The sequence below is a fragment of the Budorcas taxicolor genome, chromosome X, assembly GCF_023091745.1.
Source record: "Budorcas taxicolor isolate Tak-1 chromosome X, Takin1.1, whole genome shotgun sequence".
NCBI lineage: Eukaryota > Metazoa > Chordata > Mammalia > Artiodactyla > Bovidae > Budorcas > Budorcas taxicolor.
The window spans coordinates 61,522,145-61,543,488 of record NC_068935.1 but is presented as its reverse complement, the minus strand read 5'-3'; the positions used below and the strand labels follow the sequence as shown (position 1 = coordinate 61,543,488).

Below are 21,344 nucleotides of genomic sequence, written 5' to 3'. Positions count from 1 at the left end.
CCAGTCCATCCTAAAGGACATCAGTCCTGAATGTTCATTGGAAGGACTGACACTGAAGCTGAAACTCCAATACTTTGGCCACCTGATGTGAAGAGCTGACTCATTGGAAAAGACCCTGATGCTGGGAAAGATTGAGGGCAGGAGGTGAAGGGGACGACAGAGGATGAGATGGTTGGATGGCATCATCAACTCAATGGACATGAGTTTGGGTAAACTGTGGGAGTTGGTGATGAACCGGGAGGCCTGGTGTGCTGTGGTTCATGGGGTTGCAAAGAGTCAGATACGACTGAGTGACTGACCTGAACTGTTGGGCTAATGGGTCCTCAGAACAAGGACTGTCTGATTTTCATAATCAAAACTCACTTTTGAATATGTTTAATACCTGAGTATCTAGTCTATAACCATTCCCTAAACATATATAATAGGGAGTGAGGGTAGGTGTGTATTAGAGGAAAGGGAAAATAGATTGTTTCTTAATATATCCTGCTATGTGAGTACTTTCTCTACAGTTTGGTCACCAATGCTTTTTGTGTGCCAGGTGCCTGAATGATGGTCTTCTCTTATGGGAGGCATATCCTTTCCTTGGAGTGACCATCAGGAACCCCAGCACTGGGCACTTCCATGCCATGAGAGAGGCTTATTTCACCTATTCTTTTGTAGCCCTCCTCTCCTCAACCAGCTCTGGTTACACCCAGTGATATATCCAAAAGCCTATTATTTCTGGCTTCACCCACACTGCCTGCTCAGACAGGGTATCTTCAAAAAGAGACCAAGTCAGCTACTTGCAGCCATATCTACTTCTTACAGAAAAAAAAAAAAAAATGCATCCTTGGGAGATCAAACAGGAAGAGCAAGCTGCCTCACTCTTACCCTCTCTTCTGCAGAGTTCTCCACATAAAAAGCAAGTTACTAGGCACTAGATTTGTGGATGCCCCCAAATTTCAGGGTACACATTCAATATCTACCCAGAATTCTGTTTCTGTGCCCTTCTCCCTTAAAGGAATGCAAATCAATTTTGCATTTGAATTTTGACCAGCAACCATGAGGATTAGAAAACAGAGGATTGAAAGTTATTTACAACCAGACTAGCTATCCATCATATCATACTGAAGGACTCATAGAGTTTATCCCCTGTATACTAAATGCACTCAGAAGTATATTGAAGATCTACTTCCAGAAAAACAAAAGAAATAACAATAACAATCCAGAAATGTACAAGCTAAGAGAGGCACTAGCCTACAAGTCCAAATAAAGAAATCCAGAGATGGCAGCTTTGTAGCAGGCCTAGCAAGCATACCATCCATATTAGAACAGTAAGCTGGTGAACAACAAGAACATCTTTAGAAGAAAAAATGATCAGATACTAATAAATAGCATGATTAAGAAGCTGGAAGACCTAAGGGATATGGTGAAAAGTCATATATTTCTTCTCTTAATAAAGGAAAGTCTTTCTTCAGGAATACAAATGCAAAATGTATAAGATTAACATGGTCTTAATATACTGCATATATTGAGACTTCCCTGGTGACTTGGTCAGTAAAGCGTTTGCCTACAATGTGGGAGACCTTGGTTATACCTGGGTCAGAAAGATCCTCTGGAGAAAGAAATGGCAACCCACCCCAATACTCTTGCCTGGAAAATCCCATAGACGGAGGAGCCTGGTAGGCTACAGTCCATGGGGTTGTAAAGCGTCAGACACGACTGAGAAACTTCACTTCAATATACTGCAAGCTAAAATTCACCATGATTTTGAACTACTGGTAGAGAATAAAGAAGGATAATCCATTTGACTGTAACAGTAAAATCATTGGAACTGTAGACAAAAGAATAACCATAGCACACCACCTAGTTCTGCAGTAAACTCATATTCTTATAATAAGAAACACATACTACAATAATATAAATGCTGGTTTTTGACTTTTAAAGTTTAAAATAAATATATAGAAAAAGCAAGGAGTTATTTAAAATTAAAGAACAAAATGTAAATGTTATCAGTTTTAGTTTTATAAAAGTAAAGGTATGGCTGGTAGCAGTTGAGAAATGGAAGAATAGATGAGAGGAAATAACAAAGGGAACAGTTGTTAGTACTCTTAATGTAATATCATAAAGATATAAAAAGTAGGTATTTAGCATATTATTAACGTTCTGCCAATTGAGGAACTAAAACAGTGATAAAAGTCTAAAACAACTGGAATAGGAAGAGGTATAATGCTAAATCCTTATTTAACACAAAATTAAATATATAATGTTGTAACTATAAATATATATTTACATAAATAACTTTATATAAATATATAAAGTTGTTAAACAAAGGAGTAGCAAATAAATGATTTTGTTTGAGATACAGAGGTAACTGCCAAAAATCTAAAGCAGAAATGCTTAAAAATGAAGGCTTTCCAACTCAGAATTCTATGTCCAGCAAAAGTATCCTTCCAAAGTGAAGGCAAGGACTTCCCTGGTGGTCCAGTGGTTAAGAATCCACCTGCCAATGCAGGGGACACAGATTCGATCCCTGGTCCCTGGAAGATTCCACATGCCATGGAGCAACTAAGCCCCTGCATCCCAACTACTGAGCCCATGTGCCCTAGAGCCCATGCTCTGCAACAAGAGAAGCCACTGCAGTGAGAAGCCCACACACCACAACTAGAGTAGCTCGCTCTCTGCAACTAGAGAAAGCCTGCAGGGAGCAATGAAGACCCAGCACAGCCAAGCAAATAAATAATTTATAAAATAATTAAATAATTATTTTACAAATACATAATTTGTAATAAAAAATTAATAATTATTTTACAAATAAAAGAGTGAAGGTAAAATGAAGGCATATTTTTAAATAAAATAAAACTTAAGAGAATTAAGGATGGGGTGATACATGTGCATGATTGTAGTTGTTGTTGTTGAGGCTCTGTCCTCATCTGTATCTACAGGTAAGTAAGACCTAGAAAGTTGAGGTAAAGCTTACCTTTTGGAAATCTCCCTGAGTGCAAAGGACTGACATCAGTGATTCCATGAGGGTAGATGTTATATGGCCGGCTTGCTTGATTCTTAAATATAATCTGAAAGTATAAATGAGATATAAGGTTGAGCACTAAGACAATTAGGATCAAGAAGCAAAATGTGGCCTGTCTCCAGAAAATAAAAGCTGCCTTGTATCTACAGTATAAGGGTTTGAGCCTAGATAAAGCTCAAAATATGTGTTCTTTTGGTAAAATTGCTCAGATAGCTACTTAGGTTTTTCACTAAAGGCTCATTTATTTTAAATTATTTAAAATTCATTTATTTAAAATTATTTTAGTTGCTTCAGGAAGAATTCCTTGTACCTTCTGACACTAGTACTTGAAATCTGGATGTCTGCTGAGGGCCCTGCTTCCCTTCAGTCTTTTGCACAATTTGGGCAATGAGTTTCCTATAGTGGAGAGGAAAATAGTGGTTCAAGTGTTAAAATCTTCACTGGATGAGCAGGCAGGACCAGGGGCACAGTTGATTAGAGCATTAAGCAAAGATGGCAGCTGGCATCATATGACTGCCTGAGCTTTCCAAAAGAGACGAAGAATAGAAGAGTGATAACATGGGAGCATCATTAAGCACCCTGAACTTATCAACCAGGCTCTATACTGAGGTTGCGTGAGATGATTAGAAAAAAACAACAAAACACTTCTATTTGCAGGCTTATCTTACACTCATTCATTTGGGAAAAGCCCACTGACAACCTGTTCCTTGCCTGCCCCTAAGCAGCAGAATGATGTAGGAGAAAAATCATACAGCTCTGTGTGATTTAATTAATTAATTAACTTATATAATTAAATTAATCAATTATATATATTCAGTTCAGTTCAGTCACTCAGTTGTGTCTGACTCTTTGTGGCGCCATGGACTGAAGCATGCCAGGCCTCCCTGTCCATCACCAACTCCCAGAATTTACTCAAACTCATGTCCATTGTGTCAGTGATGCCATCCAACTAGCTCATCCTCTGTCATCCCCTTCTCCTCCCACCTTCAATCTTTCCCAGCATCAGGGTCTTTTCTAATGAGTCAGCTCTTCACATCAGGTGGCCAAAGTATTGGAGTTTCAGCTTCAGTGTCAGTCCTTCCAATGAACATTCAGGACTGATTTCCTTTAGGATGGACTGGTTGGATCTCCTTGCTGTCCAAGGGACTCTCAAGAGTCTTCTCCAACACCATAGTTCAAGAGCACTAAACATAATTATATATTAATTAATGTAATATCATTATTAATGATAAATTAATGATCAAAAATCTCAAACAGATGCTCAAACTACCTAGCTATTCTATTATGTTTTCTTAGAAATTAATCTTCCCACTTACTAAGCTACTTTTTGCTTCCCGATCCTCATGCTCAGGTACTTCTTTTTTCACTGAGAAGAGAGACGCATTCAGAAAAGAAATTCCTCATCCTCCCACCCTCAAGTCTACCAACCTAGATGCATTATATGACCATATTTTCTCCTGTTAAAATCAAGTCTTATCTAATGATGACAACATCTCCTCCTGTGTACTAGTACATAATGAAGTGCCATTTTATTTTATTTATTTGTTTTTTTTGAAGTGCCATTTTAAAACCTTCCTTTTGGAATAGAAAAGAGAACCCAGAATTAGATCCACACAAGTACAGTCCATTGATCTTTGACAAAGAAGCAAAGACAATCAAATGGAGCAAAGATGGTTTTTTCAACAAATGGGGCTGGAACAAGTAGGCATCCACATGCAGGAAGAAGCAGAGGAGGAGAAAGGAGGGGAGGAAAAAGAATCTAGATGCAGACCTAACCTTGCACAAAAATTCAGAAAAATAGATCACAGAGCTACATAATTGATTTGGAATTCTTATGTGAGATTTGCCCCTACTCTTCCATTTATTTATTTTTCAATCATTTATTATCATCAATATAGACTCATGCATATTTATTTTATAATTTAAGGTATACTCCACCACTACTTTACTTATTTGATTGGTTATATTCTTCCAGTTTGGCCATTAGAAGCTCCTGTATTCATTTGACATTATTCTCATTCTTTCATTTTTTGAGCACTTTCTTCCTTTCTGAAACCACAAGATGCTCCAGGCTCGTCTTGTATCTTCCCTGGCCCAGCCCTAGAATCATCCCTTCTCCAAAGGGCTTTGGTTCCTTTCACTAGAGAATGGTAATTAGAAACCAAGATCTGGGTGTTCTCATTGTTACTGGGGTGTCACTGTTCCCAGGACCTCTTAGGAGGAAATATACTAATTCAAATATATGTGCACATATGTAATTATTTCTATATGTATCCATCTGTCTCTATAGGCAAACATGAACCTACAGTAATGTCTCCAACTCTAATCCAGTATCACATGATTTATTCTAGCCTTTTCTTTTTATTTATAATTACCCTCTCCCTGGTGGCTGCCCTGGTGGCGCAAGTGGTAAAGCGTCTGCCTGCAATGCGGGAGACTCGGGTTTGATTCCTGAGTCGGGAATATCCCCTGGAGAAGGAAATGGACACCCACTCCAGTACTCTTGCCTGTAAAATCCCATGGACAGAGGAGCCTGGTCGGTTACAGTCCATGGTGTTGCAGAGTCGGACACGACTGAGGGACTTCACATGGTCATAGTCATACCCTCTCCAACAGTGACAAATACAGCTCCCACTATCATTAGTAAAGTCATTCATTTACTTAATCTTCAAATAATAACCTGGGGCTTCCAAGATGGCTCTAGTGGTAAAGAATCCGCCTGCCAATGCAGGAGACAGACGTAAGAGACATGGGTTTGATCCCTCGGTCGCAAAGATCCCCTAGAGGAGGAAATGGCAACCCACTCCAGTATTCTTGCCTGGAGAATCCCATGGACAGAGGAGCCTGGTGGGATATGGTCTATGGGGTCACAAAGAGTCAGAAATGACTGATTGACTTAGCACACACACAAATAATAACAGTTTTGTTTACTCCTTTCCAACCTTAAAACTTTATCTTTTTCTCCTAAGGATATTGGCCAGGATCTCTAGTAGAATATTAAATAAAGGTGTTGATACCTGTTAACTGTTTCTTATCTTGATATTAAACAAGGATTTCTGAGTTTCACCTCCAAGTATGATGGTGACTATAGATTTTCTGTAGAGCTTTATCAGGATTAGGATGTCCCTTGCAATCCCAATTTCCTATGACTTTTTATTAGGAACAGATTTTGAATTTTCACAAATATTTGTATGAAACTAATGAGATTATTAAATTATATTTTACCTTTTTATGTGTTACTGTAGTAGATTACCATATTTGATTTTCTAAAGTTAAATTCATCTTGTTCAGTCGTTCAGTTGCGTCCAACTCTTTGTGACCACATGGACTGCAGCATGCCAGGCTCCCCTGTCCTTCACTATATCCAAAGCTTGCTCAAACTCATGTCCATCAAGTTGATGATGCCATCCAACCACCTCATCCTCTGTTGTCCCCTTCTCCTCTTGCCCTCAATCTTTCCCAGCATAAGGGTCTTTTCCAATGAGTCAGTTCTTCACATTAGGTGGCCAAAGTATTGGAGTTTCAGCTTTAGCATCAGTCCTTCCCGTGAATATTCAGGACTGATCTCTTTTAGGATGGACTGGTTGGATCTCCTTGCAGTCCAAGGGGCTCTCAAGAGCCTTCTCCAACACCAAGTTCAAAAGCACTAAATTCATCTAGTACTCCTCAGATAAATCAATTAGATCACAATATATTTGCAATTGTTTTTATATATTGCACCACTGGGTTTATTAACTTTTGTTTAGGATTTTTTGAATCCATGTTTGTAATACAATTGGTCTGTAACTTTAATTTTCCTTTCTTATACTGTCCTGGTCAGGTTGACAACTAAGGTTGTGCTAGCCTATAAGTACTGGTGGGTCTTTATTTTTCTCTGATACTCGACATTTAAAATTTTAACATAGGACTTCCCTGGTGGTCCAATGGTTAAGAATCTGCCTGCCAATGCAGGGCACATGGGTTCTCTCCCTGGTCTGGCAAGATTCCACATGCTGCAGGGCAACACATGTACCACACATGTCCACAACATGTGTACCACAACTACTAAAGCCTGCACTCTGCAAGAAGAGAAGCCACCAAAATGAAAAGCCCATGTACAACCACAAAGAGTAGCCCCTGCTTGCTGCAATTAGAGAAAGCCAGAGCAAAGCACCAGAAAGCCAGAGCAAAACACAGTGAAGACATAAATAAATAAACTTAAAAATTTATATATAAATTATATATCCCTTGAATATTGGGATAAATCACCAATAAAATGGTGATCCTTGCTAGGTTAATAGAGATTTTCTTGCAACACATTCAAGACGTGACTTCAGTGTCTTCTGGCTTCCTTTGTTGCTTTTGAGAAATAGGCTGTGAGTTTATGTGGCAGTTTTAGAATATGGTTCTGAAATTCTTTGACATTCCTCCCATCAGAGGTAGGCCAAATTTTTCCTCTCCTTGATTCCCGGTGGGCTTTGACTCTGATTATGCCATAAAATGCTGTGTGACTTCTGATGCTGGGTCTTCAAAGGTGAGGCACTTTCTGACTTGTTTAGCGGAACACCCAAAGTTGGAGTCCAGAGTTGCTAATGTGCTTTCTGCCCTACAAATAGGCCTTTCCTAGATATTTCACATAAATTAAATCATGTAAGTCTTTTTTTGCTTGGCTTCTTTAATTTATCATAATACTTTGAGTTTTATCCATGTTGTATCATGTATGAGTACTTCTTTTAATTGCTGACTAGCATTCCAATTATATGGGTATACTACATTTTGTTTATTCATTCACCAATTGGTGAACATTTGAATGGCTTCCAATTTGGGGCTATTAGGAATAGTGCTGCTGTGAACATTCACATACTAGTCTTTGTGTGGACTTATATTTTCATCTTTCTTGAGTATATGCCTAGAAGGAATTGCTGAGTCACAGGGTAACTCCATTTTTAATGTTCTGAGGAATGGCCAAACTGTTTTTCAAAGTGGCTGTAAATCTCAGACTGGATATAACTCTTTCCCATCAGAGTTTATGAGACTTTCAATTTCTCTATGTCCTCGCCAATGTTTGTTATTATCTGCCTTGCTGATTATAGCTATTCTGAAAAAGTGCAAGTGTTAGTCACTCAGTCGTGTCTGACTCTTTGCGACTCCATGGACTGTAGCCCACCAGGCTCCTCTGTCTATGGAATTCCCCAGGCAAGAATACTGGAGTAGGTAGCCATTCCCTTCTCCAAGGGATCTTCCCCACCCAGGGATTGAACCCAAGTCTCCTGCATTACAGACAGATTCTTTACCATCTAAGTCACCAGTGATTTTGATTTGCATTCCCCCAATAGCTAATGGGCTTCCCTGGTGGCTCAGATGGTAAGGAATCTGCCTGCAATGTGGGAGAGCCAGGTTTGATCCCTGGGTGGGGAAGATCCCCTGGAGGAGGAAATGGTAACCCACTCCAGTATTCTTGCCTGGAGAATCCCATGGACAGGGGAGTCTGGTGGGCTACAGTCCATGGGGCCTCAAAGAGTTGGACATGACTGAGCAACTAATCCTTTCCTTTCCAAAGCTAATAATGTTCAGCATCTTTTCATGTGCTTTTTGGTCACTTCTTTATACATCATCTTTGGAGAAATGTCTATACAAATCCTAAAGGACCCGGGATTATTATTTTTTAGTTGGATTATTTGCCTTTTTATTATTGAGCTATAAAAGTCCTTTATATGTTCTGGATACTATTCTTTTCATCAGATATATGATTTGTAATTATTTTCTCCTATTCCATCAGTTGTCTTTTCACTCTCAGGTTGGTGTCTTTGAGGCACAGAAGTTTTAAATTGTGATGAACTCCAATCTTTTATCTTTTTTTTGCTTGTTGCTTTTGATGTCATACCTAAGAAACCATTGTGTAATCCAAGGTTACAAACATTTACTTCTGTATTTTCTTCTAAGGGTTTCATAGTTTTAGCTCTTACATTTATATCTTTGATTTACTTTAAATTTGCATATGGTATGAAGAAGGGGTCAAATCTCTTTCTTCTGCATGTGGGTATCCAGTTGTCCCAGTATTCTTTTCCCATTAATTGGTCTTGGGACATTTGTAAAAAGTCAAACGGTCACTTCTTACACTGTTGGTGGGAATGTACATTGGTGCAGCCACTATAGAAAACAGTTTGGAAGTTCCTTTAAAAAACTAAAAGTAGAGCTACCATATGATATAGCAACCCCATTCTTGGGCATATATCAAGAAAAGATGAAAACTTTAATTTCAAAAAAGATACATGCACCGCAATGTTCTTTGCAGCACTATTTACAAAACCCAAGGCATGGAAACAACCCAAATGTCCATTGACAGATGAATGGATAAAAAAGATGTAGTACATATATACCATGCAATATTGTTGCTGTTCAGTCACTAAATCATGTCCGACTCTTTGGGACCCATGGACTGTAGCACACCAGGCTCCTTTGTCCTCCACTACCTCCTAGAATTGGTTCAAACTCATGTCCATTGAGTCAGTGATGTCATCTAACCATCTGATCCTCTGTCGCCCCTTTCTCCTTTTGCCTTCAATTTTTCTCAGAACCAGGCTCATGTAATATTTCTCAGCTGTAAAAAAGAATGAAATAATGCCATTTGCAGCAACAGGGATGAACCCAGAGATTATCGTACTAAATGAAGTAAATCAGACAAAGACAAATATCATTTATCACTTAAATGTGGAATATAAAATATGACACAAATGAATGTATTTACAAAACAGAAACAGACTCTCATGGAAAACTAGCTTAAAGTTATCAAAAGGGAAGGAGAGGGGAGGGGGATTAAATGGGATTAACAGATAAAAAGTATGATACATAACACAGATAAGCAACAAAGATTTACTGTATCTCACTCTAAAGGCAGAAAGTAAGGAGGAACTAAAGAAACTCTTGATGAGGGTGAAGAAGGAGAGTGAAAAAGCCAGTGTAAAACTAAATATTACAAAAACTAAGATCATGGCATCCAGTACCATCACTTCATGGCAAATAGATGGGGAAACAATGGAAACAGTGACAGACTTTATTTTCCTGGGCTCCAAAATCACTGCAGATGGTGAATGCAGCCCCAAAATTAAAAGATGCTTGCCCCTTGGAAGAAAAGTTATAACCAACCCAGACAGCATATTAAAAAGCAGAGATATTACTTTGCTGACAAAGGCCTGTATAGCCAAAGCTATGGTTTTTCCAGTAGTTATGTATGGATGTGAGAGTTGGACCATAATGAAATCTGAGTGCCGAAGAATTGATGCTTTTGAACTGTGGTGTTGGAGAAGACACTTGAGAGTCCCTTGGACTGCAAGAAAATCAAACCAGTCAATCTTAAAGGAAATCAGTCCTGAATATTCATTGGAAGGACTGATGCTGAAGCTGAAGCTCCAATAGTTTGGCCACCTGATGAGAAGAGCCAATTGATTAGAAAAGACCCTGATGCTGGGAAGGATTGAAGGCAGGAGAAGAAGAGGATGACACAGGATGAGATGGTTGGATGGCATCACTGACTCAATGGACATAAGCTAAGGCAAACCTCAGGAGATTTTGAAGGACAGGGAAGCCTGGTGTGCTACAGTCCCTGGGGTCACGAAACATTGGATACAACTTGGTGACTTAACACAACAACAACAGGAAATTATGCCCAATATTTGTGATAACCTATAATGGAGTATAATATGCAAAAACACTGAATCACTATACTGAAATTAACATATCTTAACATTGTAAATCAACTATACTTCAATAAAACGTCGAGTCTCCATAGATACATAGGTTTATTTCTGGACTCTCAATTGTTTTCCATTGATCTACATATCTAACCTTATGCCAGTACCACTCTTTCATGATTACTATAACTTTGTGGTAAGTTTTGAAATTGAAGTGCGAGTCCTCAAACTTTGTTTTTTCTTTTTCCCCAAGATTCATTTGTCTATTAGGGGAGCTATGCAATTTCATCTGTATTTTAGGATCAGCTTGTCAATTTCTGCAAAAACGACAGTTGGGATTTTGATAGGGATTTAATTAGATCTATAGATAAATTTGGAAGAGCCTTAAAAGTGACTCTTTCAATCTATAAATATTATATGTTTATCCATTTATTTAGATATTTAAAATTATCTCAGTAACAATTTTTGCATTTTTCACTTTATAATTTTTTACAATATATTTTTCACATTTTTACAGCTTTTTTACAATACATTTTTCAGTTTTCAGTGTCCAAGTCTTATACCGTTTTTGTTAAATTTATCCCAAGTTATTTCATTCTTTTCATGTTATCATGAATGAAAGCTTTCCTAATTTTCTTTGCAGATTTTTCACTGAAGTATAAAGAAATACAACTTATTTTTTAATATTGATCTTGTATCTCGTAACCTTGCTGTGCTTGTTTATTAGTTTCAATAAGTTTTTAGTATTAAAAGACGCTTCCTCCTTGGAAGAAAAGTTATGACCAACCTAGACAGCATATTAAAAAGCAGAGACATTACTTTGCCAACAAATGTCCATCTAGTCAAAGCTATGGTTTTTTCAGTACTCATGTACGGATGTGAGAGTTGGACCATAATGAAAGCTGAGCATCGAAGAATTGATGGTTTTGAACCATGGTGTTGGAGAAAACTCTTGAGAGTCTCTTGGACTGCAAGGAGATCCAACCAGTCCATCCTCAAGGAAATCAGTCCTGAATATTCACTGGAAGGACTGATGCTGAAGCTGAAACTCCAATACTTTGGCCACCTGATGCGAAGAGCTGACTCATTTGAAAAGACACTGAAGAGCTGACTCATTGGAAAAGACACTGATGCTGGGAAGATTGAAGGCAGGAGGAGAAGGGGACGACAGATGATGAGACAGTTGGATGGCATCACTGACTCAATGGACATGAGTTTGAGTAAACTCCAGGAGTTGTCGATGGATAGGGAGGCCTAGCGTGCTACAGTCCATGGGGTTGCAAAGAGTCAGACACAACTGAGTAACTGAACTAAACTGAACCTTTTTAGTAGATTCCTTAGGATTTTCTACATAAAAGATTGTATCATTAGCAAATAAAGACATTATTACTTCTTTCTTTCCAATCTAAATGCCTCTAATTCCTTTTTTTTTTTTTTTTGCTTTACTGCATTGGCTGCCAGTACAGTGTTAAATGGGCTTCCCCCCATGACTCAGCAGTAAAGAATCTGCATGCCAATGCGAAAACACAGGAGACATGGGTTTAATCCCTGGGTCAGGAAGATCTCCTGGAAAAGGAAATGGCAACCCACTCCAGTATTCTTGCCTGGGAAATTCCATGGACAGAGGAGCCTCTGGCTATAGTCCATGGGGTCACAAAGAGTCAGACATGACTGAGCAACTGAACAATGACAACAGTGTTAAATAAATATAGCAAGAGTGGACATCTTAACTTGTTCCTAATTTCAAAGGGAAAACATTTAGTCTTTCACCACATTATACATTTTTCTTAAATGTTATTAAGTTAAGGATCTTGCATTGTGTTGCTAGTTTACTGACAGTTTTGTCTATCATGAATGGGTAATGGATTTTGCCAAGCCCTTTTTCTTCACCTATTACCTGATCACATGATTTTTGTCCTTTGTTCATTAATATGTTAAGCTGTACTAATTTGCATATTTTAATCATCCCTACATTACTGAGATAAATCTCACTTGATTATGGTGTATGATATTTTAAAAGTATTGGTAGATTTGGTTTAATAATGTGTTGTGGAGGATTTTTGCACTTATATTCACAAGGAATTTTGGACTTTAGTTTTCTTCAAAATTTTGGGACTTGTTTCATGGTCTAATGTATATACAGTCTATCCTGGAAATGTTTTGTGTGCATTTGAGAAGAATATGTATTCTATTGGAGTTGGGTGGCCTGATCCATAGATGTCTGTTAGACCTAGTTGGTTTATAGATAAAATGAAATTAGCCATTTGTTGATAAATGGTGAAGCTGAGTGATGGACTCAAGGAAGTTCATTTTACTATTCTAGCTACTTCTGAATAAATTTGATAATTTCTGTATACAATGTAAAAAATAATCCTCCAATTTTCACATTAACAGAAAAGCCTCATAGGATTTAGCATATGTAAGTTCACAACACAGAGAAATGAAAGAATAAGGTTCACCAACGTGAAATGCTGGGTTGGATGAAACACAAGCTGGAATCAAGATTGCCAGGAGAAATATCAATAACCTCAGATATGCAGATGAAACCACCCTCACAGCAGAAAGTGAAGAGGAACTAAAAAGACTCTTGATGAGAGTGAAAGAAGAGAGTGAAAAAAGCTGGCTTAAAACTCAACATTCAAAAAACTAAGATCATGCATCTGGTCCCATCACTTCATGACAAATAGATGGGAAACAATGGAAACAGTGACAGATTTTATTTTCTTGGGCTCCAGAATCACTGCAGATGGTGACTGTAGCCATGAAATTAAAAGATGCTTGCTTCTTGGAAGAAAAGCTACAACAAACCTAGACAGCATATTAAAAAGCAGAGACATTACTTTGCCAACAAAGGTCCATCTAGACAAAGCTATGGTTTTTCCAGTAGTCATGTATGCATGTGAGAGTTGGACCATAAAGAAAGCTGAGTGCCAAAGAATTGATGCTTTTGAACTATAGTATTGGAGAAGACTCTTGAGAGTTCCTCCAAGGAGATCAAACCAGTCAATCCTAAAGGAAATCAATCCTGAATATCTACTGGAAGGACTGATGCTAAAGCTGAAGCTCCAATACTCTGGTCACCTGAGGCAAATAACTGACTCATTGGAAAAGACTCTGATGTTGAGAAAGATTGAAGGCAGGAGGAGAAGGGGACAACAGAATGAGATGGTTGGATGGTATCACCGACTCAATGGACATGAGTTTAAGCAAGCTCTGGGAGTTGGTGATGGACAGGGAAGCCTGACATGCTGCAGTCCATGGGGTTGCAGTCTAACACAATTAAGCAAGTGAACTGAACTCAGGTAGACCTATATATCTTGATATGAAATGATACCCAAGATATATTGTTAACAATTTTAAATCAAGGTACAGAACAATTTTCAGGGACTTCCCAGGTGGCTCAGTATTAAAGAATCCACCTGCCAATTCAGGAGCCACAGGTGACATGGGTTCAATCCCTTGGTTGGAAGCATCCCCTGGAGGAGGAAATGGCAAGCCACTCCAGCGTTCTTGCCTGGAAAATTCCACGGACAGAGGAGCCTAGTGGGCTACAGTCCATGTAGTCAAAAAGAGTCAAACAGAAATAAGGGACTGAACACACTCACACAGAACAATCTACATAATGTTAGTTTTTGTGTGAAATAGATGCACATGTATTGGTATAGTGTTAGTTGCTCAGTTGTTTCAGATTCTTTGCAACCCCATGGAATGTAGTATATATAGTTTATGTATGTCTTTGTATAACTTATATTATTCCTGAAAGGGAATATGAAAAACTGACAGCAATAATTGCAGCTCAGACTAGGGTACTAGAAGTCTGGGAGGAAAGAAAGTTTCCTTTTGTTTTGCATACACTTCTTTGCCTTTTGAGTTACTTCTACTAATTAAAAACAGGTAAATAAAACTCAAAAACAAAAATGTACAATAATAGCTAACTAAAAATTTAAAGAAGGGCAATGAAGAAAGACATGCCCTACAAATATCAAAACATATTACAAGACTGTAGTCATTAAAACAGTCATTTAGTAACAGATCAGTTAAAGAGATAGGATTTCAGCATTTTAGTAAATAATAAAAAGATCTTACCAGGTGGCTCAGTGGTAAAGAATTTGCCTGCAATGCAGGAGACCTGGGTTTGATCCCTGGGTGAGGAAGCTCCCCTAGAGAAGGCAATGGCTACCCACTCCAGTATTCTTGCCTGGGAAATCCCATGGACTGAAGAGCCTGGTGGGCTACAGTGCATGGGCTCGCAAAGAATCAGACACCACTAAGCGTGCATGCACATAATTTAAAAAAGGCATTTTTCCATTATAGAAAGGTTGATTGGGCCAAATGGCTGTCACTTGTGGAAATCCCTGTTTGACACTATGCTCCATACCCAAAAGTAACTTCCAGAGCAATTAGAATGCTTATTATAAAAATAAAACTGTAAACACAAAAAGAATAAAATATAATAGACTATTTTTATCATTTCTTAGGGGTGGTAAAGATGCTCCTAGGAAGAAAACATAAATGGAAAATATTCAGAAACATATAAATGTAAAGACTGATACAAAGATCTTGACTATATTAAAACTGAAAATCTTTATGGGGAAAAAGGCATCATAAAGGAGTTAAAGTATAAGTGACAGACTGAGAAAAATACATGAAAGAAAAATAATAATGTGCTAATATCTGTAATACATAAAGCCTTTTACAAATATATAAGCAAATTTGGAAAACTCAGCAGTGGCCACAGGACTGGAAAAGGTCAGTTTTCATTCTAATCATAAAGAAAGGCAATGCCAGAGAATGCTCAAACTACCACACAATTGCACTCATCTCACACGCTAGTAAAGTAATGCTCAAAATTCTCCAAGCCAGGCTTCAGCAATACGTGAATCGTGAACTTCCAGATATTCAAGCTGGCTTTAGAAAAGGCAGAGGAACCAGAGATCAAATTGCCAACATCTGCTGGATCATGGAGAAAGCAAGAGAGTTCCAGAAAAACATCTATTTCTGCTTTATTGACTATGCCAAAGCCTTTGACTGTGTGGATCACAATAAACTGTGGAAAATTCTGAAAGAGATGGGAACACCAGACCACCTGACCTGTCTCTTGAGAAATTTGTATGCAGGTCAGGAAGCAACAATTAGAACTGGACATGGAACAACAGACTGGTTCCAAATAGGAAAAGGAGTATGTCAAGGCTGTATACTGTCACCCTGCTTACTTAACATCATGAGAAATGCTGGGCTGGAAGAAGCACAAGCTGGAATCAAGATTGCCGGGAGAAATATCAATAACCTCAGATATGCAGATGACACCACCCTTATGGCAGAAAGTGAAGAGGAACTAAAAAGCCTCTTGATGAAAGTGAAAGAGGAGAGTGAAACGGTAGTTTAAAGCTCAACATTCAGAAAATGAAGATCATGGCATCTGGTCCCATCACTTCATGGGAAATAGATGGGGAAACAGTGGAAACAGTGTCAGACTTTATTTTGGGGGGCTCCAAAATCACTGCAGATTATGACTGCAGCCATGAAATTAAAAGACACTTACTCCTTGGAAGAAAAGTTATGACCAACCTAGATAGCATATTGAAAAGCAGAGACATTACTTTGCCAACAAAGGTCTGTCTAGTCAAGGCTATGGTCTTTCCTGTGGTCATGTACGAATGTGAGAGTTGGACTGTGTAGAAAGCTGAGCGCTGAAGAATTGATGCTTTTGAAGTGTGGTGTTGGAGAAGACTCTTGAGCGTCCCTTGGACTGCAAGGAGATCCAACCGGTCCATTCTAAAGGAGATCAGCCCTGGGATTTCTTTGGAAGGAATGATGCTAAAGTTGAAACTCTAGTACTTTGGCCACCTTATGTGAAGAGTTGACTCATTGGAAAATACTCTGATGCTGGGAGGGGTTGGGGGCAGGAGGAGAAGGGGATGACAGAGGATGAGATGGCTGGATGGCATCACTGACTCAATGGACGTGAGTCTGAGTGAACTCCGGGAGTTGGTGACGGACAGGGAGGCTTGGTGTGCTGCGATTCATGGGGTCGCAAAGAGTCGGACACGACTGAGCAACTGAACTGAACTGAACTGAAGCAAAAGATGGCCATTTCTAACACAATTTCACAGTGATAAGAGAACAGACTCTGTATAATTTCAGTACCTTTAGACCATGAAATTTTTACACCTTGCTTTATGTCCCTAGATATCTTCCAGGATCTCCTAGTTTAACACAATTTCACAGTGATAAGAGAACAGACTCTGTATAATTTCAGTACCTTTAGACCATGAAATTTTTACACCTTGCTTTATGTCCCTAGATATCTTCCAGGATCTCCTAGTTTATAGTCTATAGGGACTTGAATAGAATTTTTAGGCTACTGTTGTGTGAAAAATTGTATAAACTTCAATTATGTTGAATTGGTTCACAGTGCCTTTCAGGTCTACTATATGCTTCTCCTTCTCTGTATATTCATTCTATTAATTTTTGAGAGTTTGGTATTGAAACTCCAACTAAAATCTTCATTTACCTACTTAAAAAATAATTGCAATATATAGAAGAAGTATGTGTATTTCCCACGTCTCCTGTAAATGCGTTATCATACTTTCATAATTTAAAAAAAGAAAAAAAAAAAAAAGGAATGCTGCCTGCCATATCAATAATCAACGGATGTTGCAGTCACCCTCGACAGTGAGCCCTTGGGGTACTTAGGCCGGAAACAAGGAATGCCTGCCATCTAGTGGTCAGCAAACTGAAGCCACCCCAAATGGTGCAGCTTGAGGAAACTCAGGATGTGAAAACACAGGATCCTGGCCCGATACCTGAGGTGCAGATCAAAGGAATGATTTCACTGAGCACACTCTGGGATCGTCACATGCACAAAAAAGCCCTAAATTCCTCGACTTGACATATCTAGTTTTCTTTAATTAGCAATAAATCTTTTGACAGTCTGACTACCTGCCTCTTGCTGCAAAGAAAGAAAAAAGAAAGAAAGGGAAGTTGCTCAGTCATGTCCGACTCTTTACAACCCCATGGACTGTAGCCCACCAGGCTCCTCCGTCCATGGGATTTTCCAGGCGAGAGTACTGGGGTGGGTTGCCATTTCCTTCTCCAAGGGATCTTCCCCTCCCAGGAATTGAACACAGGTCTCCTGCATCGTAGACAGACGCTTTACCGTCTGAGCCACCAGGGAAGTCTTTGTTGCAAAGATTCCTATATATCATGGCTCCCCTCCTCAGAAGAATTCTCTGAAAGTTATTTGCGATGCTGTCTCCCCAGCCCAAATTCTAAGAATGGTGACTTAATAAAATGTAACTCTCCACTTTTTAGGTTGTGCGTTTTTTTCCCCTCATTGACATGACCATCTATCTGTAAACTGATTGTGAAAAAATATACCTGCTTTTTTTAAACCATTGTTCTCTGCAGCATAAGTGTTACTAATATCTTCCATCAAGGGTCATGAAATCTTTTCTGGAAAGGGATGGGTAGATATTAAGTGCTCTAGGCTTTGTGGGCTATATCTACTCTCTCTTACATATCCTTGGTATTTTTTTCCTTGCTGAGTTACTTTAGTCATGTCTGACTCTGTGCAACCCCAGGGACTGGAGCCCGCCAGGCTCCTCTGTCCATGGGGATTCTCCAGGCAAGAATACTAGAGTGGGTTTCCATTTCCTTCTCCAGGGGATCTTCCCACCAGGGATCAAACCCACATCTCTTATGTCTCCTGCATTGGCAGGCGGATTCTTTACCACTAGCACCACCTGGAAAGCCCCATTCTTTTCCTTACAGCTCTCAAAAATGTAAAATCCTTCTACGTTCACAGGTTCTCCAAAAGTAGACTATGAGACAAATTTGGCTTACAGCTCTTAATCTGCTGATTCCTGTACTATATAACTAGTGGAAAAAGTTGTAGGAGGATATGTATGAAAATTTAAGCAATGAGTATTTCAACAGAGTGGCAGGTTTAATGGGTGGCGTTAATTTTGTTTCCTATGTATGAATATTTTAAAACAAATTTATAATTTACATTTATTTGTGTAATATTTATACATTTTAAAAGATGATGCCCTTTGGACATGAGGCTGAAACAGGAAGTTGCAAAAAACTCACAACTTTCCAGCCTTTGTCTTCTTACCCAAGCTTATATCTTTTCTTCAACTTACCAAAAGTGTGTCTCCAACTTCTCCATAAAGTAAAGGCCCCAGGATCCCTGATTCATGCTGAATAGCTTCACGAGTCTTAAATGTTCCATCTGTGTAAGCTATAAATCGTACTTTTCTGTACTTCCTACCAATCCGCTGAGGACCGTGGTTCAGATACAGACTTTTATAACTTCTGTATGAGACACAAAAAGATAAGACATTGGAATGAAGCATGCCAGGTAAAGGACAAGTTGCTAAAATCCAACTTTAAAACAGCTGATATGATTTCATCAAGGAAGGGTGAGAAAAATCTAGGTATCCCTGGTGGGAATTTCTGAAATATGTTAATGCTCTTGGTCCGCTGAGCCAGAGAGAGGACTTTCCCTGTGGCTCAGAAGGTAAAACATCTGCCTACAATGCGGGAGACCTGGGTTCCATCCCTGGGTCAGGAAGATCCCCTGGAGAAGGAAATGGCAACCCACTACAGTACTCTTGCCTGAAAAATCCCATGAACAGAGGAGCCTGGTAGGCTACAGTCCATAGGTTCTCAAAGAGTCGGACACAACTGAGTGACTTCACACTTGCCTGTACCTAAACCTACACATGGCTTAAGGGTTTGCTGTTTTGAGAAACTGAGAAGAACTTTTGGATTACGGGGAAGAGATAACACCAAGAGTCAAAAGGTCCTTACCTGTCATTGGAGGTGAGGACCGAGGGGGCATAGTCCCAGTCATCCTCTTCAGCAGCAATGTAGTGGACCCAGGTTTTAGGATGCTTCTTTGCAACTGAGCGCATTTGGATAAAGGGAGGCACACTGTCACCATCAAACCTGACCACATCCATGTCAGAGTCATCCAAACCATCATCATAATCTTCTTCTTGGTTATTTTTCATCCATAGTCGGGGTTCCTCTGGGCAACTATCTACTTTGACATAAGCTTCCATACCATCTGAAGTCAGACAAAACCAATGTGAGGTTCAATGAGGTTTTCTGGCCTCAACTCTTCTGACTTTGTTTTCTCTTATGCCTTCTCCTAAGGGTTCTAACTTCCTATATGTATCACCTTCCCTATAGCTGGTACTTTCAGGTTTCTTCCTGTGGTCTTTGTACTCACCATTTACCTTCTGCCTGACTCTCCTCCAATCTTTGACTCCTGTTTCAAGATTTCCTCATTTGTTTTTCTTTCCCTTACGGAACTGGCTCTGAGCCTATCACTTCCCAACTCTCAAACTGTAAACGAGAAGGCCCGAGGAATTGCATATTTTCAGCTTTTGGAAACTTAGGTCAGACTAACTCCCCACCCCTACAGTTACCTAATAATTTTTATACATAGTCCACTGAATTATGATATAAACTATAGATTTAGTAGCTTGTCAAGAAAAATCATAGTATAGATATAAATTTTAAGACATATCCAAAGTTAATAAAAACATGAAAAGGTTCAGCTTAGAATTAAGGAAATACATTATATATTTTAAGAGCACGTCTGACTGTGGCTAATTGAAAGCCTTAGAGCAAGTCTATTCAACAATCTTAATCTCATTTGCATGCTTTATAAAATATAAATAATAATAATCCCTCCCCTATCTAATGCCACAGGGCAACTTTGAAGAAAAATTCTAAGAAAGGAGACCTATTTACTGGGTGATGTGGAACAAGGCAGATTTCAGGAGCAGCAAGCACCTAGTGTGGGTTCATGTGGCCTTAAACACAATTCAGTCTAGATCTAAAAATGAAGGATTTTGTATGAGTTCCAAAAAGACAAAACATTTTTCTGAAAAACAAGGATTAAAATCAGCATAAAGAAGGGTCAAAAGAATAAGAAAAAGAAACAGAACATAAAACAAACTCTTCTTAAACAGAATCAGGCTTCAAACTAGGTCATGAGCAGCCTGTATACAAGTAAATGACCTTTTCCTGTGTGCCTATGGGACTGACTTCCTGTTACTTGTCCGGTATGACACATTTTGTCTTGTCAAACATCCCATAATTATTATGTAACATATCAGGAAAAGAGGTTCCTATGTTTCATCACTACAGAGGACTAGAAACAAAGTCACTCACAGAAAATAAGTGGAAAAAAGTACAAGATCAAATCTCTTTTTCAGGGCAACCAAGGAACCTGAAGGGAGGGTTAATACTAGATTGACAGGAATAACAAGTGCTGTTCATCATGAAAGATCAGGCCTCCCCAACATTTCTTTCCAACAGCTCTCAATGACCACAACAGAGGAGGAGACAAAGAGAGTTGTTAGACTGATTCAAGATTAAGAGTTAGCAGAGTAAATGTACAAGAAGAAAAATGGGGATGAGCTGATCATGTAACATGAGTTTTCATAAGCTATAGCTACAAATAAGCTCACTCACATTAACAATAATTTGTAACCGTAGGTACCATCGTCCCAACTTCCTTAGATAGGATCTTTGACCCTTTGCAAAGTCAAGTCATCCTTGAAAGCTTCACATGGTGCTTCACATGTGTTTACCAACTTCCACTCCCATGTTATTTCTCCTGATGTCTCTCATCTCTGACCGAGTAT

The 21,344-nt window shown here is 38.9% G+C and overlaps 1 protein-coding gene and 1 long non-coding RNA gene across 2 annotated transcripts in view; one reads left to right on the top strand and one right to left on the bottom strand.

Moving 5' to 3' along the window:
- F8 (coagulation factor VIII) overlaps positions 1–21,344 on the bottom strand; it is a 141,253-nt gene that overhangs the window by 84,802 nt on the left and 35,107 nt on the right. Inside the window, exons 8-10 of the mRNA XM_052663089.1 lie at positions 19,495–19,753; positions 18,825–18,996; positions 2,960–3,053 (exon numbers count right to left, since the gene is read on the bottom strand). Of these exons, the coding sequence (XP_052519049.1) occupies positions 2,960–3,053; positions 18,825–18,996; positions 19,495–19,753 (525 nt within the window). The remainder of the gene's footprint in view (positions 1–2,959; positions 3,054–18,824; positions 18,997–19,494; positions 19,754–21,344) is intronic.
- LOC128069885 (uncharacterized) overlaps positions 1–21,344 on the top strand; it is an 83,031-nt gene that overhangs the window by 41,533 nt on the left and 20,154 nt on the right. The gene's annotated exons all lie outside the window — the stretch shown is intronic.